This window comes from Salmo salar, chromosome ssa13, assembly GCF_905237065.1.
Source record: "Salmo salar chromosome ssa13, Ssal_v3.1, whole genome shotgun sequence".
NCBI classification, from domain to species: domain Eukaryota; kingdom Metazoa; phylum Chordata; class Actinopteri; order Salmoniformes; family Salmonidae; genus Salmo; species Salmo salar.
The window spans coordinates 48,040,892-48,068,036 of NC_059454.1; the positions used below are offsets into that span (position 1 = coordinate 48,040,892).

Below are 27,145 nucleotides of genomic sequence, written 5' to 3' on the forward strand. Positions count from 1 at the left end.
GGACGGGGCCATGTACTGTCAAATCTTGGGTGAGAACCTCCTTCCCTCAGCCAGGGCAGTGAAAATGGGTCATGGATGGGTATTCCAGCATGACAATGACCCAAAACACACAGCCAAGGCAACAAAGGAGTGGCTCAAGAAGAAGCACATTAAGGTCCTGGAGTGGCCTAGCCAGTCTCCAGACCTTAATCCCATAGAAAATCTGTGGGAGCTGAAGGTTCGAGTTGCCAAACATCAGCCTCGAAACCTTAATGACTTGGAGAAGATCTGCAAAGAGGAGTGGGACAAAATCCCTCCTGAGATGTGTGCAAACCTGGTGGTCAACTACAAGAAACGTCTGACCTGATTGCCAACAAGGGTTTTGTCACCAAGTACTAAGTCATGTTTACAGAGGGATCAAATACTTATTTCCCTCATTAAAATACAAATCAATTTATAACATTTTTGACATGCGTTTTTCTGGATTGTGTTGTTATTCTGTCTCTCACTGTTCAAATAAACCTACCATTAAAATTATAGACTGATAATTTCTTTGTCAGTGGGCAAAAAAAAAAATCAGCAGGGGATCAAATACTCCTTCCTACCACCTCCCTCTCAGCCCAGTCAAAGCTCCCCCACCCCCATACTACCACTGCCTTTGCTGATGGCTACTATAATGCACTTACTATGACAGAGATAGCTGGGTGGGACAACCACATATATCTTAAGGATGAATGCACAAACTAAGTCGCTCTGGATAAGAGCGTCTGCTAAATGACAAATGTAAATGTAATCATGGCCTCGTTTACAGTGTATTCCTACTTAGTGTCTATTTGCCTTCTCTTTTCTCTTCTGTTCCTGGTATTCAACAATCTTTTTGTGGAAAATTCCTGAAAAAAAAAAAGAGTAGATGATTAATTTACTCCTTTATGATAAGCAAACATATACCCCAGGAACAAGCTGGCTTCATTACCATGGTAAACAATTTCAGAAATGTTTTCTAACACATAAGCAGTATCTTTCAAATACTGTTATGTAAGTATGTATGATAACAAATAAAAAAATAAACTCTCCCTCGCACAAGCACCTTGCTGGGGGCTGGCTGGCTGCTGCTCCACCTCCTGGATAAACAGGTCAAACATCTGGGTCTGGAGGAATTTCTTGACAAAGTGCCGCGTGGTCTTGGACTTGATGGCCTTGTAGAAGGCTCTGCTCTGGAACACCCCCGGCTGGCCACTGCTGTTCCGCGTCACGTACAAAGCAAAATGGCCAACAGTCCTCACGAAGAAGGGCAGGAAGGCTTCCGAGACCACCCTGTTCAGCTCCTCCACGGCTGAGGGGGAAATGGTACACACACACACACACGGTCCAGGTGGCTCCTCAGAGGGGTGTCAATTTGGCAGTGCTCATGAGCCATAACACTCTGGATCTCCAGTACCACAGTAAGGCATCACGTTGACCTTCCACCAGTTTGTGTTACTATGATGACACATGCTAATTTTCCTTAACCGCTCATTACTTCGAAAAGATCAAAGAAAGCATAAAGCAATCTACAGGCAACTGCCAAAATAAAGGATATACCAACGTAAAGACAAAGTGTCTTAATTGGATGTTGGGCCACCACGAGCCACCAGAAAAGCTTCAATGCACCTTGGCATAGATTCTGCACGTTTATGGAACTCCATTCGTCCATGAGAAATTCCATAATTTAGCGTTTTGTTGGTGGTGGTGGAAACGCCATCTCAGGCGCCACTCTAGAATCTCCCATAAGTGTTCAGTTGGGTTGAGATCTGGTGACAAACAAACTTTAAACCCTCCTATGCTCCTTTGAGACCTCTCAAAAAGTCAGATCTCTTCTAGCCATGGTAGCCAAAATAATGGCAACTGGACATTTTTATACATGACCCCTAAGCATGATGGAATGTTTTAATTGCTTAAATAACTCAGGAACCACACCTGTGTGGAAGCACCTATTTTCAATATACTTTGTATCCCTCATTTACTCAAGTTCTTTATTTTGGCAGTTACCTGTATTTACAAAGGTTACAGTTAATAAAAAAGCATGTATTCATATCACATTTTAATTGTGTAATCAAAGTATGTCTATCTGAACACCTGATGTGGTACTGCAGGTGCAAAAGTGCGATAATCTCTAGACACTTCGTGAAAGAATACCCCATGCAACACCTCATTTGCATTTTGGATAAACAGCTTTTTTATATATGAAAATACTCACTGGCTTTTTCTTTCCTGTTTCTTAGTGCCTGCAGTATTTCATCTTGAAGCTTAGGGGGCAGAAGAGAGTTCTCATCCCCGATCTATGAAACAGAGGAACCGTATTCAATGGTATGACAAAGCAAAAAATAAATTCCCCCCCATAGTTTTAAAGCTGCAATATGTAACTTTTGGGTGACCTGACCAAATTCACATAGAAATGTGAGTTACAGATCTGTCGCTCAATGAAAGCAAGTCTAGGAAGCGGTAAATCGGTTCTGTGTGCGTGTTATTTCTATGCTTCCCGTTCTTAAGTTTTGTTTGTGTCTTTTACTTTTCGGTTTTGTACACCAGCTTCAAAACAGCTGAAAATACAATATTTTTGTCATTGAAAATATATTCGAATGCGGATCATTTATTTTTGTTTTAGAGTTAATATCATGCAGTTCTACACATCTTGCCATGGGGCATAAAGAAAATGTTACTTTCTAAGCACGTTTGCAGCAATTCTATACATTTTGCCATGGGGCGGAGAAGAAAATGAGCTGTTTTACAGCCAATTTCCTACCATTGAACACATTTTGCCAAGGGTGGAGAGAAATGTTTGCAGTTTTGAATATGACATCTGAGTAAGACTAACAAAAACAACGGGGGCCCCCCGACCGGTAATTCAACTACAATTACTAAGTTTAGATAATTGTTAAGTTTGTTTTAATTGGCCTCTAGACTATGTTAGCTGACATGGGCTAATTCAGTGACTTTCAGTGACTGACTGACATAAGAGAAAAACTGCTGATGCACAACCAAGTTCCAAAATTGCACCTTGTGTATTCTACCTAGCAACAGTCAGTGAAGACCCCACCAAGTTATTAAAAATATATATATACAGTACCAGTAAAAAGTTGACTCAAACCCTTGAATGAGTAGGTTCTTCTTTCACTATTTTCTACATTGTAAAATAGTGAAGACATCAAAACTATGAAATAACACATGGAATCATGTAGTAACCAAAAATGTGTTAAATCAAAATATATTTTATATTTGAGATTCTTCAAAGTAGCAACCCTAGTTCCCACATATGCTGAGCACTTGTTGGCTGCTTTTCCTTCACTCTGAGGTCTGACTCATCCCAAACCATCTTATTTGGGTGATTGTGGAGGCCAGGTCATCCGATGCAGCAATCCATCACTCTCCTACTTCGTCAAATAGCCCTTACACAGCCCGGAGGCGTGTTTTGGGTCATTGTCCTGTTGAAAATTAAATGCTGGGACTAAGTGCAAACCAGATGCAGAATGCTGTGGTAGCAATGCTGGTTAAGTGTGCCTTGAATTGTAAATAAATCACTGACAGTGTCACCAGCAAAGCACCCCATCACACCTCCCCCTCCATGCTTCACTGTGGGAACCACACATGCAGAGATCATCTGCTTACCTACTCTGCGTCTCACAAAGACACAGCGGTTGGAACCAAAAATCTCAAAATTGGACTCGACCAAAGGACAGATTTCCACCGGTCTAAGGTCCATTGCTCGAGTTTCTTGGCCCAAGCAAGTAGCTTCTTCTTATTGGTGTCCTTTAGTAGTGGTTTCTTTGCTGCAATTCGACCATGAAGGCCTGATTCATGCAGTCTCCTCTGAACAGTTGATGTTAAGATGTCTGTTACTTGAACTTACCATCACTTATCCTCTGTCTTCCTTTCCCGTGGCAGTCCTCATGAGAGCCAGTTTCATCATAGCACTTGGTTTTTGCAACTGCACTTGAAACATTCAAAGTTCTTAATTTTCCAGATTGACTGACCTTCATGTAAAAAGTAATGGACTGTCATTTCTGATTATTTGAGCTGTTCTTGCCATTTGATCTTTTACCAAATGGGGCTAACACCTACCTTGTCACAACAAAACAACTGACTCAAACGCATTTAGGAAAGAAATTACACAAATTCTAGGTGACTACCTCATGAAGCTGGTTGAGAGAATGCCAAGAGTGTGCAAAGTTGTCATCAAGGCAAACGGTGGCTACTTTGAAGAATCTCAAATATATTTTGATTTGTAACACATTTTTGGTTACTACATGATTCCATGTGTCATTTCATAGTTTATGTCTTCACTATTATTCTACAATGTAGAAAAACTTAAATATAAAGAAAAACCCTTGAATGAATAGGTGTCAAACTTTTGACTGGTACTGTATATCTGAGGACCTTCAAAAGAGGGGCCCCGCCAGTTGCCCATTCCTGCTCTACACTATACTTGCTTGTCTTGTCAAACTGAAATTAGGCAAACGATTAGAATTTTAGCAACCAGGAAATGGTGGAGCGATTGCCTAGTCTATATGTAAGTGCAAAACAGTGAAAAAAAGAATTTCAATTCATAGCATGCGTTTAAGTAAATGTGATACTTAATTGTGTCTAAACGTAGGCCATTCGTTCCACTCTTTAGACAACACAGGACAGATATTTCAGACACTTACGTGAACTAGGAAAGTGTCCTTCCTATCCTCTGACAAGTCCACCACAAGCAGCTGTGTTAGGGAAAACAGAGCCTAGAATGAGTATTTCAACACCAATCCATCACTATTAAAACTAGACTCCCAAACTTTCCATCCAGTCATTCAGGGGCCCTCTCAAATCATCTATCCTTGATTCTTCGCATCTTCACCTCATCAAAATGCATTGGAGGAGAAGGTCTGAGGGGAGGGACCTTTGACCTCCTCCAATACTTTGAGGCAGCAAGGAAAGATTAATTGAGATAGACCGTGGCTCTGATCCAGGAACAACCCCTTAGCCCCTACCTCCTTGGAAGTTCCTGTGCTTTAACAGAGGCTAGCAGACTTTGCCATATTGCTTATACCTATCCAAGTGCCTAGGGGTAATGGGTTGTTTCTGAAAGGCCCACATTAGCAGCTCTAATGTTTAACGTTTCTCTGGTGCTAACATTGCTGTAGTCTCAGGGGGCCATCCTTCTATTATTCAAAGTCTCTACCGTACTTTACCCCTGTTCAGAGTCTTCCTGCCGACAGGTTCCCATGGCTTTCGGAACGTACATGATCTGGGTGTCCGAGGCTAATGGGGGGGGACTCACGTCGGTCTGGTCCGTGACCTGTTCCATTAGCCGCTTCTGCACTCCCAGCAGGTAGGGGGTGGGGGCCATAACAACATCGATGAGGATCTCAGGGACTATGGAGATGAAGGTGTGTTGCCAGGTGAATGGATAGAGGAGGGCGGCCACAGCGTGGATCACCTGGGACAGGGTGCTGGGGAGGGGTCAGACTTATTCAGTGTGTGTGTGTGTGTGTGTGTGTTACTGTGTGAAGTAGTTAAGCTCTCAATTGACGAAGTTGACGCATGCTTGTCTGAGACGACAAAAATAATAGTGTGTGTGCGCGCAGTACCTGAGCTCCACGGCTATGAAGACAATGCGTCGCTCCATAACGGCGGCAGCGAACACCAGCACCACCTCCTCATTGGTCAAGCAACGGAAGAGCGTGCGGAAGTCCACGTGCTCCAGCCACGAGTCCAACGGCCGCGTCAGACTGATGATCTGGAGACAGTCAATTCTTATTTACATGTTAATACTGTGACCAACATGTTATATACAATAAGTTGATTTATTGTTTAATGGATTTCTTTATTTTCTTGTAATGCGAGCAAGTGGGGAAAAACTTTACCTCAAGATAGTTCAGCCTCTTGATAAGCATGGCTTAACTCTTGGTATAATGGCAAAGATTTTGGAATGGCAGTCACAGGGTTTGAGTTCTAGTCGGGGTAGCCTCCTAATTAACTACAATAGTACCATTGAAAGCATGTCCCAGCCACATCTGTGGCACAGTTGATTTTTCAGAGGCATAATTCAGCCTAAATTTTTCATAATGGAGTGTACTTGCTGAAATATATAGCAGTTTATTCAAAGTAAGCACACCTAAACTTACAGATACAATACAGCAACAACTAGAGTGTGTGGAGGTTAATTGTGAAAAATGGACCTGAAAGATGGAATGTTGCAGGATGGGATTGGTGTTAGTGGGATTTTAGCCCTGGGGGAACATTGAGTAAGAGGGCAGGTTCAGACACAGCACCACACACACGTCAGTGCTGTTGCCAATGGTGCCAGAGCAGTAACTTGGGGTTATCCAAAATGAATGCAAATGACTAAACATACACTGTGGAATGTGTGGAATTTGTGGAAAATGTCCACTATTCTTGCAGGCATTCATGTTCCTATTTTCATATTGGCTGTGTGTGTCACCTCTGCCCTAGTGCAGCTCTTTTCTTACCAGCATTATTCCAGGCTAAATGGAGTTCCTTTTCTTTTCAGTCAATGCATCGCCACCTGCTGGCATGGTCTCCTTTTTCACTAGTTGTGTGTGTCCATCCAACTGGCTTTGTGCATCTTGTTAGCGTTGTGTCTCCTAGATCTCTAGTGGTGTGCTTTATTTTTACTTCCAGAATCTCTTTTCTCCTGGCTTGGATGATCAGATTGGTGACTGGGCCCCGAGTAGGTTTCCACCATATTGTCACCAATCAATGTGGACATTTCTCAACTTCTGGAACTGTGTATTCTAGTTCATTACAATAATTACAACCAATTATTCCCATCATCCTAATGTTTTGTTATGATGTGCCCTAATGAATACCACCCAGGTCTCAAGGAAGACCATGGAGTTATTCCATGTCATTTCAGCAAGCCATAAAACATTTTGTTGAAATGAAAATGTGAAACTAATTGATTGCACCTTATTTGGCCCTTTTATAGGACTCACATAATATTCAACAAATATAGTACCCAACATACAATTTGGACCTAACATCATCCTACCATTGGGTAGACATGATGAATCCAATAAAATAGTCAGCAGTCACACATGGACCTCCTAAACCCCACGCCAATTCCACCCCAACAACCAGTATACAGTATCAGTTCTCTATATCTGAGAAGTAGTATGGAGCTGCGGCTTGGAGTTTTGCTTACTCACCCATTCAATGTATTCCCTGTGATTGATGTTTTTTTCCCCCTGTTCAGAGAAATTAGCCATTGAAGTCGTTTGCATTATTTACCATAAATTAGTGTGAAAGTACCAGGGGGGTTTCCATTATAACCAAACGGAAGTAAACAGAGCAAAACAAGAGTTTATATTGGACAAATTCAGGTAGGTCCCTCCCTGTTCCGTTTAAGAAACCTTTTGCAACAGAATCGGCGTAAGGAATACGCCCCCAGGTTTTGCCCACTAGATGCTGCTGTTCCTGCCACACCCTTTTATACATTTTCCTGAAAGCAAGTCCTCTTAGAAACCTAATGCTTCAACCCAACTCAACTTGAATAGTCCAACAAATGGCAGCTCTGAGGGCGATCCCTATGGTGCAATTCTCATATGAAGACTTTTCCTACATGCCCAAAACTTTAATGGCGAAATGGGCTATGACTAAAATGTTGAGACAGCTAAAAAAAAATACAATTATAAACCATTGCATGGCAGTCATATGTTTTTCAATACAATTACTAGAAAACATCTTTATATGTAATGTGATTAGTCATATTTACCATTAAACCCAACACCAAAAAGTGTGTTTGGGATTTTTACCATTGAAGACCATAACATTGAAACCATTAGAACTTCTGTAGCCTAATGGTTTGCTTGTTCACCAGGAATTGTCTAACTAATCCAGACCCTTTTTGAAGAGAATAAACCACACAGAGTGTCCATTTCCTGGACACAGATTAAACCTAAGGACAAACTGAATTGCTTTCATAGAGGACTGGCTTGAATTGTGAGAATGACCACACAATTTTTATCATCATTTTTTTACATTTTAGTCATTTTAGCAGACACTCTTATCCAGAGCGACTTAAATGCATCCCTTTTTTTTTTCTTTCCCCCCCATACTGGTCCCCCGTGGGAATCGAACCCACAACCCTGGCGTTGCAAACACCATGCTCTACCAACTGAGCCACACGGGACCACATCATCAGCAAAAGCTATTGGTTTTCTACCCATGGTTGCAAAGAAAATGTTGCGATTAAAATTAATAAACAAGAGACCAGAATAATTGATAAATGGCCTTGGCAGTAGCAGGAAGAGCGACATGTAGCGGGCAAAATCTGGTACTTTCACACTAATTTATTGGAAATAATGAAAGAGACTTCCATCAGGTGAAAAATCATCACATTCACAGGGAATACATTACATAGGATAAAGAAGCAATAGTTCAAGCCACAGCTCCATGCTAATGTTCAGACAGAAATGATACTGCATACTGGTTGTTGGGGTGGGATTGGCGTGTAGGTGCTCCGTCGGTGGCTTTTGAGCAATTCATTGGATTCCTCATGTCTTACTCATTGTTAGAAATAATTATGGTCTAAATTGGATGCTAGAGATGAAATTATATTTCAACAAAGTAATGTTTCAGGAATGCTAATTATCTGTTTCTAACTAAAGAAATTATTTCAACACAATCTGAGATGGTAGGTGTCGAAATCGTCTTGTGCTTGGAGGTCATTGTGCTATACTAACTTAGTAATGTGCCTAAGTCAGGGTGCTAACCTCGGTGCCCTTGTCGGGAATGAAGCTCTTGATCTTGACAGTGTTGCCTGGGGCGGGGAATGGTGCCTCCCTAAGGCTCTGCATGAACGGGTAAATCATCGCCATGGAGATCTGGTGTCGCTTCTCCACCTCGTCAAAGATCTGCACCAGAAGACCGACAGGAATATTCCAACTCAGATATCGTCATTGGATTGTGCACCACTGGAGTAATAACAATTACCCTACACACACATTTCCTCAGTGCACATTTCAGTGGGTGACCTTTTCAAGCCCTTCACAAAACCAACAGAAACCACAATGAATGGTGCAGCAGTAATAAGTATATGAGTTAGTAAACTGTGGGGCTTAAGAAATAGTGTAGTGGTGGTGTGTGTCAATATTCACGTCAAAAGACTTGGGGCACCACTGAAAAGCAGTGAATTATGTTATTTTTTTTTTTAAATCAGCTTCAACCACAGTCAGGGGCTAATGATAAAGTGCCACAAAGAGGGAGAACATATGAACCGTACCAACTAGGACATTTCAAAACCCCCATACCAGTCTAATAGGCTCATACATCAAAGTAATTTTCTCGTACCATAACACATCGTTACTTAAACACAGCAACGCAGTCCAATTTCACACACGACTGAATAAAGGTATGAACAGTTGTCAGAATTGCGAGAGGTGCCCATCACATCCAGTTCTACTTAAGTGGAAGAGTATCTTTTTATTTTTTCCGATAGGGGAGGTTATGTGCTGTTGACATTTCCAAGGGAATTCCACAAAACTGTGATAAGGTGAGAACTACCTTGGTCTTAGTAGCTTTAAAGGGATAGTTAACTTTTTTTTAAGTCTTAAATTATTTTACCGACTTACCTACAGTGTTGTCTCGTTCAAACTGCTTTTAAGTTTGTTCGCTGCTTATTTAGCAATGGCCAGAATCTCCTGGCTAGCATTTTTGGAGCATGTAGCAGTGTATGGAAATTGATTGTATCAGTTCAAAAACACAAGAAAGTGGCCTATATCCCTTTAATGGTGAAATCTGAGTAAGCATCGTTACACTCAGGGATCTGCCCAGTTCAACTCATCCATGCTGCCGTCTCTGTGCAAACACTCATTGACAGCCGAAAGCCAATAAACTTTGAGCGGGTTACCTTGGAGAAGAGTCCGAAACAAGCCAGCCTGCTAATGATGCAGAAGGCTTCGGGGGGGCGCGCTCCGTTGCCGTGGGGCTAGACGAGAACAATGGAGAAACAGACAGAGGGAGAGAGGAACAAGGAGACATTTGTCACACTATAATACATCTTGAAGTAGAGCATCTGACATGAAAAACCAAAGTGAAACTTACTAGTAGTCTTCTGCAGTATCCATTCCTTCTGCTGCCATCGATCTCAGTCAAGACAAAGGAGAATGTCTCACTAGAGAAATGTGTGAAAGAGTATTTATATTTGATTATCAAACACACCCAGCTTTCCCACTAGGAAAAATTATGGACATTCATATCAGGTGCAGCGTTACCTGTGGTACTCTGTTAGGGGGGCCCAGCTGATCCCCTCAGGGAAACAGAAGAGCGTGATGGCCTTCAGGGTCTTTTCCTCCTCCTCTCTTTGGAATCTCACCATCCCATCCCTCTGTGAGAGAGAAACAGAGCGAGAGCAACCGAGAGTTGGAAAGTATTCAGACCCCTTCCCTTTTTCCACTTTGTCACGTTACAGCCTTTTCCTCAGTCTACACACAACACACCATAATGAAAAGGCGAAAACAAGTTTTGAATTTTTCAGACCATTTACTATGACTAGAAATTGAGCTCAGGTGCATCCTGTTGCCATTGATCATCCTTGAGATTTTTCTACAACTTGATTGCAGTCCACCTGTGGTAAATTCAATTCATTGGACTTTTTTTGGAAAGGCACACACTGATCTATATAAGGTCCCACAGATCTGGGGAAGGGTACCAAAAAAAAAAATGTCTGCAGCATTGAAGGTCCCTAAGAACACAGTGACCTCCATCATTCTTAAATGTAAAAAGTTTGGAACCACCAAGGCCAAACTGAGCAATCGGGGTAGAAGGGCCTTTGTCAGGGAGGTGCCCAAGAACCCGATGGTGACTCTGACAGAGCTCCAGAATCCCTCTGGAGATGGGAGAACCTGCCAGAAGGACAACAATCTCTGCAGCACTCCACCAAATCAGGCCTTTATGTTTGAGTGGCCAGATGGAAAGGCACCTAAAGGACAACAATATTCTCTGGTCTGATGAAACCAAGATTGAACTCTTTGGCCTGAATGCCAAGTGTCACATCTGGAGGAAACCTGGCACCATCCCTATGATGAAGCATGGTGGTGGCAGCATCATCCTGTGGGGATAGTTTTCAGCGGCAGGGAGACACGTCAGGATCGAGGGAAAGATGGACTGAGCAAAGTACAGCGAGACCCCTTGATGAAAAGCAGTCTGGAACAGGTTATGACCTCAGACTGGGGCAAAGGCTCACCTTCCAACAGGACAACGACCCTACGCACACAGCCAAGACAAGGCAGGAGTGGCTTCTGGACAAGTCTCTTGTCCTTGAGTAGCCCAGCCAGAGCCCAGACTTGAACCCGATCTAACACCTGTGGAGATATCTGAAAATAGCTGTGCAGTGACACTCCCCATCAAACCAGACAGAGCTTGAGAGGTTCTGCAGTGAAGAATGGGAGAAACTCCCCAAATACACATGCCAAGCTTGTAGCGTCATACCCAAGAAGACTCAAGGCTGTAATTGCTGCTAAAGGTGTTTCAACAAAGGACTGAGTAAAGGGTCTGAATACTTATATAAATGTCACATTTACCCATTTAATCCATTTGCAAATAAAAAAAATCTCAAAACCTGTTTTTGCTTTGTCATTAGGGGATATTGTGTATAGATTGATGAGGGGGGAAAAATATTTAATCCATTTTAGAATAAGGCTGTGACGTAACAAAATGTAGAAATAGTCAAGGGGTCTGAATACTTTCCGAATGCACTCTAATGAGCGTTCAAAGATCAACTAGATCTCTGCCTGTGTTATTGTGAGTGCTCTGCGTTTTATCACAACTTAGTCCACTACTGGATGCCTGTCTTTGATGTTTAGCAACCCTCCTACTTTTCTTGCTGAAGGCCTACCTGAACTATTCTCTCCTACCGCCCTTTTAATCTTCAAGGACTTGCATTGCACTTTTAATTTCTTCACATTTTTCCTTCCTATCCCTTTCCGGAGACATGCATTGTGTCCAACTAGCGGACTCACCTTGGGGAACTGGTAGGTGATCTGCGGCTCGTAGGCCCCCTCTTTGGACTTTTTGAGGCTGACCACCACCAGGTACTCAAAGAAGTACTGCCCGCTCATGTAGCGCTGCTCCTTGGCTGTGGTGTCCGCTGGAGCTGAATCCAGAGACTCCTGACATGGCTCCTTCACCCCTGCAGCGACAACATTGTCATGTGTAAGCAGAAGCTTACTATATAGTAACATATCGTAAAATGGTACCCTGGTGGCGTAATGGCAGCTTAACTTATTAACATTTAGTTGTTTTGTGTCTTTTTATCCACTTTGTTTTTGATAGTTAAATAAGAATTGATTAATACTCTGATTTGTCCAGCTTTTATAACACTGCGATGTTGAAAAGTGTATGCTAGCTTGCTGGAACTGGGAGCTGTTTTGGTTAGAATGCGGACATCGGCAGTGGAGAAGTGCAGTGAGAGGATTGTGGCGATAGCAGAGTCCCGTAGAGATCAGGACTACTTTGATGACTACCGTTGTGTGGTAGGCTTTCTGGCGCCAGCGGCTGCCGTGGCATCTCCCAAGTGGGTGCTACACAGTAGTGCAAAGGACTAGCTACATTACCTACCACATCCATAAGGAGAGGCCACAGATTAAAAAAAAATCTTAATCTGTGTTCTTTGGAGAGGCTGAGGATGTCAGGGACAGCGAGGTGTGCTGATGGTTGCAGACCTGTCTCTGACCAAGATGCACTCTCCAACCTCTGTTCTACCTCCATCCTTGCCTCATTCCCTTTTGTTTTGATTTTGTTGCCACTATTTTATTGAAATGTGTTTCTTGTACTCGTTACTGTAATTCAGCTTTTAGCTGCCATAGTACACATGAAACTAAATGAAATAACGCATTATAAAAATAAAATAAAATGTTATTAGTCACATGCGCTGTAAGGTCTACAACAGGTGTACACCTTACAGTGAAATGCTTACTTACGAGCCCCTAACCAACAATGCAGTTAAAAGAAAATATGGATAAGAAGAAATAAAAGTAATTAAAGAGCAGCAGTAAAAAAAACAATTGCGAGACTATATACAGGGGGGTACCGGTACAGCGTTAATGTGCGGGGGCACCGGTTAGTTGAGGTAATATGTACATGTAGGTAGAGTTATTAAAGTGACTATGCATAGATAACAGTAGCAGCGGTGTAAAAGGGGAGGGGGGGGGGGGCAATGCAAATAATCAAATGGCTACCTAGACTAGGTGTTCAGGGGTCTTATGGCTTGGGGGTAGAAGTTGTTTAGAAGCCTCTTGAACCTAGACTTGGCACTCCTGTACCGAACAGTCTATGACTACGGTGGCTGGAGTCTGACAATTTTTAGGGCTTTCCTCTGACACCGCCTGGTGTAGAGGTCCTGGATGGCAGGAAGCTTGGTCCCAATGATGTACTGGGCCATTCGCACAACCCTCTGTAGTGCCTTGCGGTCAGAGACCGAGCAGTTGCCATACCAGGCAGTGATGCAACCAGTCATGATGCTCTCAACGGTGCAGCTGGAAAACCTTTTGAGGAGCTGAGGACTCATGCCAAATCTTTTCAGTCTCCTGAGGGGGAATAGGTATGTCGTGCCCTCTTCACGACTGTCTTGGTGTGCTTGAACCATGTTTGTTGGTGATGTGGACACCAAGGAACTTCAACTTGCTCCACTGCAGCCCCGTCGATGAGAACGGGGGCATGCTCTGTCCTCTTTTTCCTGTAGTCCACAATCAACTCCTTTGTCTTGATCACGTTGAGGGAGAGGTTGTTGTCCTGGCACCACACGGCCAATTCTCTGACCTCCTCCCTATAGGCTGTCTCGTCGTTGTTAGTGATCAGGCCCACCACTGTTGTGTCGTCGGCAAACTTAATGATGGTGTTGGAGTCGTGCCTGGCCATGCATTCATGGGTGAACAGGAGTACAGGAGGGGACGGAGCACGCACCCGAGGGGCCCCCGTTTTGAGGATCAGCGTGGCAGATGTGTTGTTGCCTACCCTTACCACCTGGCGGGGGACGTCAGGAAGTACAGGATCCAGTTGCAGAGGGAGGTGCTTAGTCCCAGGGTCCTTAGCTTATTGATGAGCTTCGAGGGCACTATGGTGTTGAACGCTGAGCTGCAGTCAATGAATAGCATTCTCACGTAGGTGTCCCTACAGTCCAGGTGGAAAAGGGCAGTGTGGAGTGCAATAGAGATTGCATCATCTGTAGATCTGTTGGGGCGGTATGCAAATTGGAGTGAGTCTAGTGTTTCCGGGATAATGGTGATGTGACCCATGACCAGCCTTTCAAAGCACTTCATGGCTACAGATGTGAGTGCTACGGGTCGGTAGTCATTTAGGCAGGTTACCTTAGTGTTCTTGGGCACAGGCACTCTGGTGGTCTGCTTGAACCATGTTGGTATTACAGACTCAAATCAAGGACATGTTGAAAATGTCAGTGAAGACACCTGCCAGTTGGTCAGCACATGCCCGGAGCACATATCCTGGTAATCCGTCTGGCCTTGAATGTTGACCTGTTTAAAAGGTCTTCCTCACGTCGGCTACGGAGAGCATGATCATGCATCCGGATGTATATATGACCCTTTGACTTGGCAGTGCAACACCCATTTTAAATTGGTCGCTAGGGTGCCAGTGGAAAAAAAATTATAATAAAAAATAAAAAAACCTGTTCATATTCGTTTCTGCCATTTAAAAAAAATGATTATCAAGATTTATTCAAACATCCATGGGTATGCAAACTATTTATTCAAACAGTTTGGTCCGAAGTCTTGGTTGAATCTTTGCAATGCACAAATCAGTCATCATGCACTGTTTGAATGAACATTTCTGAAGGCTTTCCCAAATAATCTTCCCAATTATATATTGACTGCCAAGTAGTAATGATATCATGATTTGCATTAATCGCAAGGCATTTATTTAGCAAGCTCTGCCATCACATAGCCTACTGTACATTGCACAGTAGAAAAACACTGCTAGCCAAACAACAATCTCTTGCTAAGCGTGCAATTGAAGTAAAGGGCAACTACACCCTTTAGTTTCTTGTTGTTGTTCCCAGACCTCAAACTGGATCTCCTTTAATGTGGTTAGCATTTTTGTAGTTTTTCTATAATAAAAAAAAAAAAAAAAAGTTATTTTGAGAGTGAAAACCTGAAAAAACAACATGTTTACAATCACTAACAATAACACCTTTGAGATTGTGCAGAGTCGTTCAATCAATGTAAATATGATATTGTCAACTTAAAATGTAATTACTTGTGTATGGTAGGCTATAAGCTATATTATAGTCTACTTGCTCAGCTCACAAATTAAAGACATAATTTACCTGTTTTCCCGGGCCAGTATTCTTTTCATTCGGGCCAGTAGCTTTCTGTTGGCACTGGCCTGGTGTGCCACTGGCAAATTTACCTGAATGTCAAGCCCTGCACGGGCATGCTAATTTAAAAGATGGCTAGTAATTATTAGCCTGGTTCTGTTTGGAATACAGGTACATTATGGGACACAGGTCAGGTCATTATTGCTGTACAGCGGCAAACAAATTGCGCAACCAAATCATGTGCTGGTTCCATCAACTGAAAAAGTAATGTATTAATCTAACAGTAAATTAAATGTCCTGAAATAAAAAATAATGTAGTAGCCTACTACCCTATGCACTCACAATGGCTGATGCCCATGTCGCACGCTCCGTATCTCAAAGCCATATCAAATATTTATGTTGTAAGATAATTGCTATTGAACTTAATATTAAGAGTTGAGGAAAATGAATGATACCCACAGAAAGTGGTTTCAACAACAGTTGCTTCCAAAGCTGTGTTTTAGCCGCAATTGGATTTTGAAACGTTATACTATCAGAAGCCTTTTTGTTTTTGGAGTGCACATCAGGGGAGAGGGATAGAGAGCGGCTCACTCATCACAGCTGCAGGCCCCACCACAATAGGCCTAGGCAGACACTTGCATTACAGGAATAATTAGGATAATGACCAAATCGTGGTTTTAACTGCTCAGAAAAAAAAGTATTGTGTGTGAAATAGGAAGTACTTCATAGAAAACAATACGTTTTTCAATGTAACGAGGCGTTTCCATGGAGCGTTTTAAGGCCTTATACTCACGATCTCTGTTGAGTTTGCACCGGAATGAAGACCACATTGTGCTGAGCCTCTTGAGGGCACCTCTCTCAACCTCCTCATCCTCACTAGGCTGGACAGTGCCTAGAAGGGACCACAAGACCAACAGATGATTAGTAACTCCTACACAAGGGTCATGTTACCAAATGGAACAAAATGAACTGAAACCGGGAGGGACTAGCTGGACTTGTCTAATAAGAAACACTTATTTTTCTGTTGCAAGACGTGTAAAAAAAAAAAAGAAGAAGATATATTTGGAGTGCCCTAATGAACATTACCAATGCCTTACCCTGTTACAGGAGCTTTGGCACCTAAACCTTACATTCATCTGCCTTGAGATTGATATATGGGCCACTTCAAACAATGTGAAATCATAAAATGTACAATAGAAACAGCCTAAGTAGAATATTTCAATTCTATGCTCTGACCTCGCTCATAGGTTAGTCATCAGCGAACTAATCTACACTCAAAGAAAACTCTCCACAGATGCCTCCAGTGTTATCATTACATTATCTCTAATGTGTGTATTTTCCCTTTAAACTTTTGATACCTTTATTTGGTTAACAGTATGCTTTTATGGTTACAAGCCTCCTGGACCAAACAAAGCCATGGAACACACTGCTAGAGCTATAGGTAGAGTCAAAGTGAAAAACGTGTACTGTGCCCAATAAGGCCTACTGTAACTACTCACTGAGGTCACATGATGGGGTGTTTCTCTCTTTCCCATTGGCAGCGCCTTGAGGTTGCTCACCTGTTCAGGAGAAAGTCATTCTGTGAAACTGGGTTGTCATAAAGTTCCCACAACGTCAGAGGTTCCACCTTATTGAAACATACTGAACCAACAAAAAAACTGTCCAGAGCAATACATAGGTTGGCTTATGGCCAAAATGACCACATGGTTTGCCAGTTGTTAAATTGTCCACCAATGACATTACCTAGTGTGTGTAACAGTTAAACCATTAACGGACACTACAGTGTTGAAGTCCACCAAAATGACTGAACATGTGTCCAATTTAATTTCCATGCTCACCATTATGGTTTACAGACCAGCACTGTGGAAACAAAAGGACAAAACATGCACAGTTCAGCTAGGGCTGGGGAATATATCGAATTCGATTCATTTGAATATATGTTTTTGCACTATATTCCAAATGCCTGTAACGCAGAATCAAGGTTTTTTTGTATTTTTCATTTTTATGAGCGTTTGTCTTTTTCATCTCGTTTGCTCTTTCTGGGCTGTGCACCTTCCCAGTTACACCAGAGATCAGTATATAATGACGAGATGCTCATGCAACGCTTGCGTGCCCGAAATAAATTTACACATGCATGTTATTCAATCATTGCACCCACACTGCTCACGCGCGCCAACAAGCGTCTGTGTTGCCAAGCGCTAAAATATAAATCAGTTATATTTGTAATCCCATCTCCTCATTGGTTTATAGAAGCAGATACCCACGTGCCATTTCCTCATTGGTTATACCCACGTGGGTGATTGAAAGATGAACTGAGGTCGGTCAGTCGTGGTAATACACCTTAAGAAAGTTAGATGCCAATCACCATATAAAGTTTTTAAAAATTATTTTTAAAAAAGACCTGAAGGAGATGACTAGGAACAATTCGGGTGACCATTTTATGTGTGGATTAATTGACAAAGTAGAGGACTTGGTGCATTTCAGGTTTAATAACAACTCAACATTTATATCCCAGGACAAATTAGCAAGCAACAGCAAGCTAGCTAAATAGGCCAAATTAGCTAGCAACTGCTAGCTAAATTGCCATAAATGTTTAATGCTTTTCGACCTGTCCCCAAATTAATATAATTGGTTCAGATATTCAGATATGTTTTTGACATTTCAACCCGAGTGTCGTGATCGCGTTTGGTGTGGGGAGGACAAAATCAATTTGCGCACCCATCCGGTTTGGGCATGGTGTAACGATAGGAGTCATTGTCCCAAAGACGGGAAGCTTAGGTTCAAAATAAGCGCATAGAAACATATTGGTTTACTTTGGACAGATTTTGGCGAGAGTGAAACCTCTTGCATTGCCTTTTCACATCGGTTACATATGTAACCGATGTGAAATGGCTAGTTAGTTAGCGGTGGTGTGCGTTAATAGCGTTTCAATCAGTGACGTCACTCGCTCTGAGACCTGAAGTGGTTGTTCCCCTTGATTTGCAAGGGCCGCGGCTTTTGTGGCGCGATGGGTAACGATGCTTCGTGGGTGTCAGTTGTTGATGTGTGCAAGGGTCCCTGGTTCGAGCCCAGGTTAGGGCGAAGAGAGGGACGGAACCTACACTGTTACACATACACACCAAGCCCCTCCCTATCACAACAAAAAATGATGAGATCACTTCGTAGTCTCTGACAAACGGTTTCAACTTGCATTTGAGGTTTGGTCCAACAGAATTAAAAAAAAAATAGGTCATATGGACACCGAAACACATTATTACAGTAAAATCATGTCTCAGAGACGTTAACCCTTTGTACCATGCCCTGTTAATAATTCAACTGTTCAAATTTCTCGCAGAGCAGACACCACTAAAAAAAACCTGATGTATCAATGAACATTCATTCAGGAAAAGTGCTGTCCAGTTTGTGGCTCACACATTGCGGTACCACGTATCGCTAGCAGCATTTTTGTCAAATAAATGCTGTTTAGTATTTGCTGTTTAGTATTTTAAAAACGTTCAAAAGCATAAAACAATTCTATAAAGAATTCTCAACTCATTCTCAACATCTGAACAAAGTGGACAGGCTAGCATGCTGTTCAAACAGTAAGAGACGGAATGAATGGTGTTCATAACAATTCAACTGTTGTGCTCTGTTAGCTAGCAAATAAGATCCAAGTTGGCTAAGCTTGAAATAAAAATATTAGCTGGCTACTCACTAGCACGTGGGCTTGTGCTTGAGAGTGTTTATGAGACCTGTGTTAATTTTCTATAATCCCTGCTATCCCTCCCGAGTCCAAAGGTGGCGAGCTTTACACCTCTCCAGCTGACGCTTGCCATTGCGCATGGTGGTCTTAGGCCTGAGTGCGGCTGCTCGGCCATGGGAACCCATATCATGAAGCTCCCGACGAACAGTTCTTGCGCTGACGTTGCTTCCAGAGGCAGTTTGGAACTCAGTAATGGGTGTTGCAACTGAGGACAGACGATTTAGGCGCTATGCACTTCAGCACTTCGCAGTCCCGTTCTGTGAGCTTGTGTGGTCTACAACTCCGCAGCTGAGCTGTTGTTGCTCCTAAACGTTTCCACTTCACAATAACAGCACTTACTGTTGACTAGGGCACATCTAGCAAGACAGAAATTTGATGAACTGACTTGTTGGAAAGGTGGCATCCTATGATGGTGCCGCATTGAAAGTCACTGAGCTCTTCAGTAAAGCCATTATACTGCCCAAGTTTGTCTATGGAGATTGCATGGCTGTGTGTTCAACTTCATACATCTGTCAGCAATGGGTGTGTCTGAAATAACCAAATCCACTAATTTGAAGGGGTGTCCATAACCTTTTCAAATCACCCAAAAGTTTGAAAATAATCAAGATCTGAGTTATGCCATACCTAATTTCAGCTATATAACTAACTAAAGAGCTCCAGTTATGCATGTGCTCTAGTCAGCGACTCAGGCTACTTTTCCAACAGAACCACCAAATGAATACCTGGACTCTTTATTCAGTTTCAGCTATCTAAACTTGTAGTAATCATGGTTGAATTACCAACTGGGGGGGCCCCATTGATTTTGTTAGTTACTCTCACTCTGGTATCAAACTGCAAACAATTATCCCCTCCCTATGGCAAAATGTGTAGAATTGCTGGAAATTAGCTGTAAAACTGCTAATTTCTCTCTCCACCCCATGGCAAAATGTATAGAATTGCAGCAAACCTGCAATATTTTCTCCAAGCCCTGTTTAAAAATGTAGAACTGCAGTAAATTATACTTAACTTTTTTTCTCTCCCCTGTCAAGAGGGGGGGGCGCTAAAATGGGGGGTATGGATGTGGGTATGATGACCCGCGAGCCACTGCGGCCCCTCATAATGATTTTCTTTTTTGTTACCCCCATTCCCATCATAGTTGCCAATCCCTGGTTTATATTGTGTTGTCTGTGTGTAAAACAGAGTTCACAAAAACAAAAATGTTTGAACACAGGTAAAGAGATTAAATGTCACCTAATTATTACCACATACCTACTCAACTTATTCTCATCAGAACACTGACTGTTTCTCACCAATTTACGCCTCTTCTCAGTTGTCCAAATAGACTCCCTTGCTAGCTGCACTGCAGACATTTACTGGACACATAATTTGGGCCTGACAAAGACACATTGTTGGATATCTGTAGGTCTACGTAAAACCACTGAGAAACAACAGTTGGGACATTACTTATTATCTTTTTTGTCCAGCAACTGGATGTGCTTCCTTTTTCTACATATTTATTTCCCACTAATTCACAAGAACTAAACTTGGACTCAGTGGCGGTTCTAGACCATTTCACCTGGGGGGGCCAAGCTGGGGCCAGTTGTACTGTTAGAGGGGCCAGTTACATTAGACGTTATTGTCATATCGTTTTCTTCACTGCATTGCAGGCATTAGCAGGCAAAAGACCATGTTCATAATCATCATCGTTGCCACTGTCTAATAACGGATGTAAAAAAAGAACGATAGCAAAAATTAGTTATGTAAAAATGATTTCATACTCCACATTTAGGGGGGCCACAAGGGGGTCCAAAATTGTTGTCACAGGGGCACTGCCCCCCCCCCCCCCCCCCAGAACCGCTAGTGCTTGGACTACCAAGGCTGTGTTTCATTCAGACCAAAAAAAAATGAAAAGAAATACTGCCTTTAGTTTAAACTAAATCTCACACCTGACTCAATAAGTCAATTAATCACCAAGCTCTTCATTATTTGAATCAGGTGTGCGCTAGTTCTGGAATTTCCTATATAATAAGTGGAAGGTTGGGAAACCCTGCATTACACTTCAGCTCCACTATACGTGTCGCTTTTCTTTGAGGGGAGAGGTGCAGAGGGGAAGAGCTTCTATTTTCCTCTACTATACCATATTCATTGATTAAGCGTAAGTACAATAGCTTTTTTCCAGCTAGTGGTTGTACTAAATACACAAGTTGCTTTTGTTTACATTGTGAAAATAGTCAAATGTAGCTAGCAAGAGTTTCTGCTAGCCAGTAGCCATTTGACTTCATACATTTTTGTAAAATAACGAGTGGTGTATATCCTGTTAGGGCTAGGGGGCAGTATTGACACGGCTGGATAAAAAACGTACCCGATTTAATCTGGTTACTACTCCTGCCCAGTAACTAGAATATGCATATAATTATTGGCTTTGGATAGAAAACACCCTAAAGTTTCTAAAACTGTTTGAATGGTGTCTGTGAGTATAACAGAACTCATATGGCAGGCCAAAACCTGAGAAGATTTCAAGCAGGAAGTGGCCTGTGAGAAGTGGCCTGTCTTTTATTGAAGACTCAGGATCTGTGCAATAACGTGACACTTCCTACATCTTCCATAGGGTCTCAGAGCCCGGGAAAAAGTTGAACGATATCGAGGCAGGCTCTGGCTGAAACACTTTATCGCTTTTGGCAAGTGGCCACTCAGAGTACTATGGGCTTAGGCCGAATGCTTTCTTTTCCTTTGTCTGTTTATCTAAACGCAGATTCCCGGTCGGAATATTATCGCTTTTTTATGAGAAAAATTGCATAAAAATTGATTTTAAACAGCGGTTGACATGCTTCGAAGTACGGTAATGGAATATTTAGAATTCTTTTGTCACGAATTGCGCCATGCTCGTCACCCTTATTTAGCCTTTAGGATAGTGTCTAGAACGCACGAACAAAACGCCGCTGTTTGGATATAACGATGGATTATTTTGGACCAAACCAACATTTGTTATTGAAGTAGAAGTCCTGGGAGTGCATTCTGACGAAGACAACAAAGGTAAGAACATTTTTCTTATAGTAAATCTGACTTTGATGAGTGCTAAACCTGCTGGGTGTCTAAATAGCTAGCCCTGTGATGCCGGGCTATCTACTGAGAATATTGCAAAATGTGCTTTCACCGAAAAGCTATTTTAAAAATCGGACATATCGAGTGCATAGAGGAGGTCTGTATCTATAATTCTTAAAATAATTATGCTTTTTGTGAACGTTTATCGTGAGTAATTTAGTAAATTCACCGGCAGTGTTCGGTGGGAATGCTAGTCACATGCTAATGTAAAAAGCTGGTTTTTGATATAAATATGAACTTGATTGAACAAAACATGCATGTATTGTATAACATAATGTCCTAGGGTTGTCATCTGATGAAGATCAAAGGTGAGTGCTGCATTTAGCTGTCTTCTGGGTTTTGGTGACATTATATGCTGGCTTGAAAAATGGGTGTCTGATTATTTATGGCTTGGTACTCTGCTGACATAATCTAATGTTTTGCTTTCGTTGTAAAGCCTTTTTGAAATCGGACAGTGTGGTTAGATTAACGAGAGTCTTGTCTTTAAATAGCTGTAAAATAGTCATATGTTTGAGAAATTGAAGTAATAGGATTTTTAAGGTTTTGAAAATCGCGCCACAGGCTGCAAGTGGCTGTTACGTAGGTGGGACGAATTCGTCCCGCCTAGCCCAGAGAGGTTAACGAGAGTCTTATCTTTAAAATGGTGTAAAATAGTCATATTTTTGAAAAACTGAAGTAATAGCATATCTAAGGATTTGAATAACGCGCCACAGGATTCAACTGGCTGTTGAGTAGGTGGGACGCAAGCGTCCCACCTAGCCCATAGAGGATATGCAACAAATCAACTTAACTTATTTGAATTCACAATAGGGAATTAATGCACGCGTCAGCCATCAAGAATTGAGCGTCAGCAATTCTTGAGCTTGGATGCTGCCATTGGACGTGACACAACAAGGGCAGTATAGCAGCTTTAATTTCAAAGGAAGCATTCATTTAATGACTGATAGCTGATGTCAATGCCAGATGCCCGCTGGCTGTAGCGTAGCAGGGCCGCTAGAAGAACATGAGAACAGCAAGGCTTACATACTGCGTAGGTGTAAAGAAGTCATTCTCCATCACAGGGTGTGCTGCCTGCCCTTCAGGTTACATAACATGTTAAATCTTCTCTTGACAGCCAGCAAGCCTCAACTCAATCCAATAAGGGATTGGTAGCTTATTCTGGCAAGGCTCTCGCTCACTCGCTTGCTCCCTCTTCCACTCACTGCCTCCCTAAACCTTTACCTGTATGTAATGTACTAAAGTATTATTGCACTTGAAATATGACCATGATAGAACGCTAAAGTCAGTGCTTCATGGTTTAGGTTCTGCGGTTTCAGAAATGTACTGTCATGACTAGTGATGAACCGATGACATTTTTGGCCGATACCGATATCCAATATTTTCCTTGCCAAAACAAACTACACCGATTTTACATTTTTTTTGGCGGTCTTTTAAGCATTCTAGTACAGTTAAATAGTTACACACACTCAGCGGTCTAAGGCACTGCATCTCAGTGCAAGAGGCGTCACTACAGTCCCTGGTTTGAATCCAGGCTGTATCACATCCGGCTGTGATTGGGAGTCCCATAGGGCGGCACACAATTGGCCCAGCGTCGTCCGGGCCGTCATTGGAAATAATAATTTGTTCTTAATTGACTTGCCTAGTTAATATAAAGGTCACACAACCCACTACCCAAAAAGTTATTTTGTTGGCATTTACGCATGTCCCCATTACCAGTAAAACATAATCAAAACCTATTTCTTCAACTTACTCTGTGCTGTTTTGTTGTTCATTCAATTCATTCTCAACCAGGATTTCTATAGAAAGCCGTTTGGGTCTATTTGACGTGTAACACGACAATCTGTTTCAGTAGCTATATAGTTAGCTAGCCAGATGAAGCTAGCTTAGCTAACTATATAGCTAGGTGTCATCTAAAATAACCTTAATTTATAAGACAGTTCTTGTTTGATTAATTGTGGTTGGATCCATCTGTGAAGTTAGCAACAATAAGGATTAGCCACAAGTGGACTTTGCGGTTAGCCTTCAAAATAAAAGTATGGCATATTCTTTTATAATTTGCATCAGACACTTATTTTGAAGGCAAACTGCAAATTCCACAACTGTGACTAATCCTTATTGTGGCTAGCTTCACAACACATAACCCGGTCCGGTCGAGCCTCACTAGCCAGATGAAGCTATCTGGCTGCTTATAACGTTAGCTTTTGGCAACAGGGTTAAGTAGCTGGCTAGCTATTTATTTTCATGAACTGAAGTTCAATTTCAACAGGCGACCAACAATACTTACAAGGATCCCTAAATAATTGTTAGGAATAATGATAATGACTGCAGTTTCTACTGGTCATTGATTTCAGGCTGGTTGTATTGGTGCTAGCTAGGTACCAAGCTAAAAGGTAGCTACCCCAGAAGTTGTGGTCGAACAAATAATGCTTTATTACCAACACGGTATTGTAAACACATCGTTCGTGGCCAGTGTTTGCAGACTTTTTTAGTGCAGATTTGACAGTGCTACTGGTTATTTTTTCACACACGAAGACCCAAACGGTGTTCCATAGTATGCATGTCGTGAAGCTAATAGCAGTGACGCTATTACTGTGTAACTCCGGTAGGGCAACATCTGAAAAATAGTGCACTTGGTAGTGTGTACCGACGCTCGACCAGTTGGCAAAAGCCAACATCACCCACGACAGAACGGTTGATTGTCAAGGGCAATGGATTCCATTAACTTGGCTTTAATGGATTTTGTCTAAGTTCTCTCACTGAAAATGTCTTACCCTTTCAAAATGACTGCTCAATCCACACAGCACACAATGTGTGGGCTAGGTTAGGAATGCTGTGTTGCACGTGTAGTGCAAAATTTTACGTGCCATTATTACGTCATGTGCCTACGCTATATAGGTATGCACGGTAGCTTTGACATCGGTGTTAAACTAGACATTGGGCAGATACCGATGTTGGCATTTTTAGCTAATATCGGCCGATTCCAATATGTTCACCGATATATCGTGCATCCCTAGTCATGACTATCCTGTGAGGATCAGGTTAGTGGATCAGCGCACTGGATCAGACGAAACCCTTTGTGGCCTAGTTTGGGTGATTGGAATGTGTCTTATGAAGAGTTTACCGCCCAAGAACGTCAACATCAAACAATGGACAACATATTTCATCCTCCGAATGTTGGTAATGAGAAATTAATGTATATTTTGTGATGTCATTAAAAAAAATCTGAAAGATGTTATAATGGAAACATTAACTTAAGAGCTTTCACACGGTATATCAGATTTACATCTAAATGGTGTAAAACCTGAATGATTAAATGTGAAAAGATAAAAATGTGATTTTAGTCTTCTAATGAGAATGGTCTGTTGCACATTAAGCCATACCCCTAATGAGGTCAGAGTTCGTGTCAACATGATGGACCACCTTTCAGGCCAGAGTGCTTAAAAGGACTCATTGAGAATTTAAATACAGACCAGAGAACATGAGGCGGTGGCCTACACGTTGAAATGGTTAAAACTACAAGACCAGACAGCGTGGAGCAGTGACTACAAAGCTGAGAATGGTAGGACCCTCAAACTCTCAACGAGTGAAAGTAAAGACTGCAAATATTCAGTCTGCAGCTGTGTATGTAAATTAGTCTAGGACATGTGACCAAAGACGAGAAGGAAGAACAGATCCCTCACCACTGTGGTACACCTGAAGTATCAATTCTAACGAACACTCCCAGACAGAAGCCTACAACTAAGGACATTGTGACCTCTGGTGGACAACCAGAGACTTATGTCAAACCACTTCCCATAGACAGGATCGAGTGGTTTCAGAGAGAACAGAGAAAGACATCTACGCATAAATATATTGCGTTTCTAATCCGAATGAGTGGTCGTTAGGGTGCTAAGAATTCTGGTTACGGTGAGCGTAACTTTCAAATGTATGTACGATAAATTGACTGTCTATCCTCTGCTTACATACCCCTCCCCTTCCATTGTGTAACCAAATGGTCATGCTTGTTAGTCCACTATAGACCGGTTTTCATTGCATTATGTATGTAATCAATAACCTGTTGTGTGTTACATATTCTGTGACAATTTAGTTAATTATTTATTTACTAAGTCAATTTGTGTATCGCTGATTCATCACTTAGGTCAGGGTTCGTGCAAATATCCAAGAATTATGCAACGTTCAAAATGAGACTGCGGTAATTGACTTATTGATGTAAGAGATATTTAGATATCTTTAGTTTAAGTCAGGAGATAGTTTAACGAGTTACTGAGTTCATTGTTACATGATTAATTTAATTTCGTAATAATTAAACGTAGGTAAGATGGATGCACATTCATATTCTGCACAAGTAGAGATACTGGGTGCAAAGGAGCAAAACAATAACAATATGGGGATGAGGTAGTTGGGTGGGCTATTTACAGATGGGCTACGTACAGGTGCAATGATTGGTAAACTGCTCTGACAGCTGATGCTTAAAGTTAGTGAGGGAGATAAGTCTTAGGCTTTTGCAATTTGTTCCAGTCATTGGTGGCAGAGAACTGGAAGGAAAGGCATCCAAAGGAGGAATTGGCTTTGGGGGTGACCAGTGAAACATACCTGCTGGAGTGCGTGCTACGGGTGGGTGCTGCTATAGTGACCAGTGAGATAAGATAAGGCGGGGCTTTACCTAGCAAAGACTTAAACGACCTGGAGCCAGTAGGTTTGGCAACGAATATGAAGCGAAGGCCAGCCAACGAGAGCATACAGGTCGCAGTGGCGGGTAGTATACGGGGCTTTGGTGACAAAACGGATGGCACTGTGATAGACTGCATCCAATTTGCTGAGTAGAGTGTTGGAGGCCATTTTGTAAATGACATCGCTGAAGTCAAGGATCGGTAGGATAGTCAGTTTTACAAGGGTATGTTTGGCAGCATGAGTAAAGGATGCTTCGTTGCGAAATAGGAAGCCAATTCTATATTTAATTTTGGATTGGAGATGCTTAACCTGTCTGGGCTAGGGGGCAGTATTTTGACGGCCGGATGAAAAACGTACCCAATTTA

At 42.1% G+C, this 27,145-nt stretch overlaps 1 protein-coding gene across 3 annotated transcripts in view; it reads right to left on the bottom strand.

Moving 5' to 3' along the window:
- Positions 1–492: 492 nt before the first annotated feature.
- LOC106566937 (DENN domain-containing protein 2D) overlaps positions 493–27,145 on the bottom strand; it is a 49,759-nt gene continuing 23,106 nt past the window's right edge. For 2 of the 3 annotated variants that reach the window (XM_014135599.2, XM_014135598.2), the window contains exons 2-14: positions 16,786–16,845; positions 16,080–16,178; positions 11,976–12,145; positions 10,230–10,342; positions 10,060–10,129; positions 9,866–9,943; positions 8,730–8,870; positions 5,583–5,731; positions 5,273–5,444; positions 4,662–4,712; positions 2,216–2,297; positions 1,067–1,312; positions 493–869 (exon numbers count right to left, since the gene is read on the bottom strand). In XM_014135599.2, the coding sequence (XP_013991074.1) occupies positions 802–869; positions 1,067–1,312; positions 2,216–2,297; positions 4,662–4,712; positions 5,273–5,444; positions 5,583–5,731; positions 8,730–8,870; positions 9,866–9,943; positions 10,060–10,129; positions 10,230–10,342; positions 11,976–12,145; positions 16,080–16,178; positions 16,786–16,845 (1,499 nt within the window). In that variant the 3' untranslated portion in view covers positions 493–801. Of the gene's footprint in view, positions 870–1,066; positions 1,313–2,215; positions 2,298–4,661; positions 4,713–5,272; positions 5,445–5,582; positions 5,732–8,729; positions 8,871–9,865; positions 9,944–10,059; positions 10,130–10,229; positions 10,343–11,975; positions 12,146–16,079; positions 16,179–16,785; positions 16,846–17,124; positions 17,147–27,145 lie in introns of all 3 variants that reach the window. The other variant, XM_045693347.1, reaches the window with a different exon arrangement.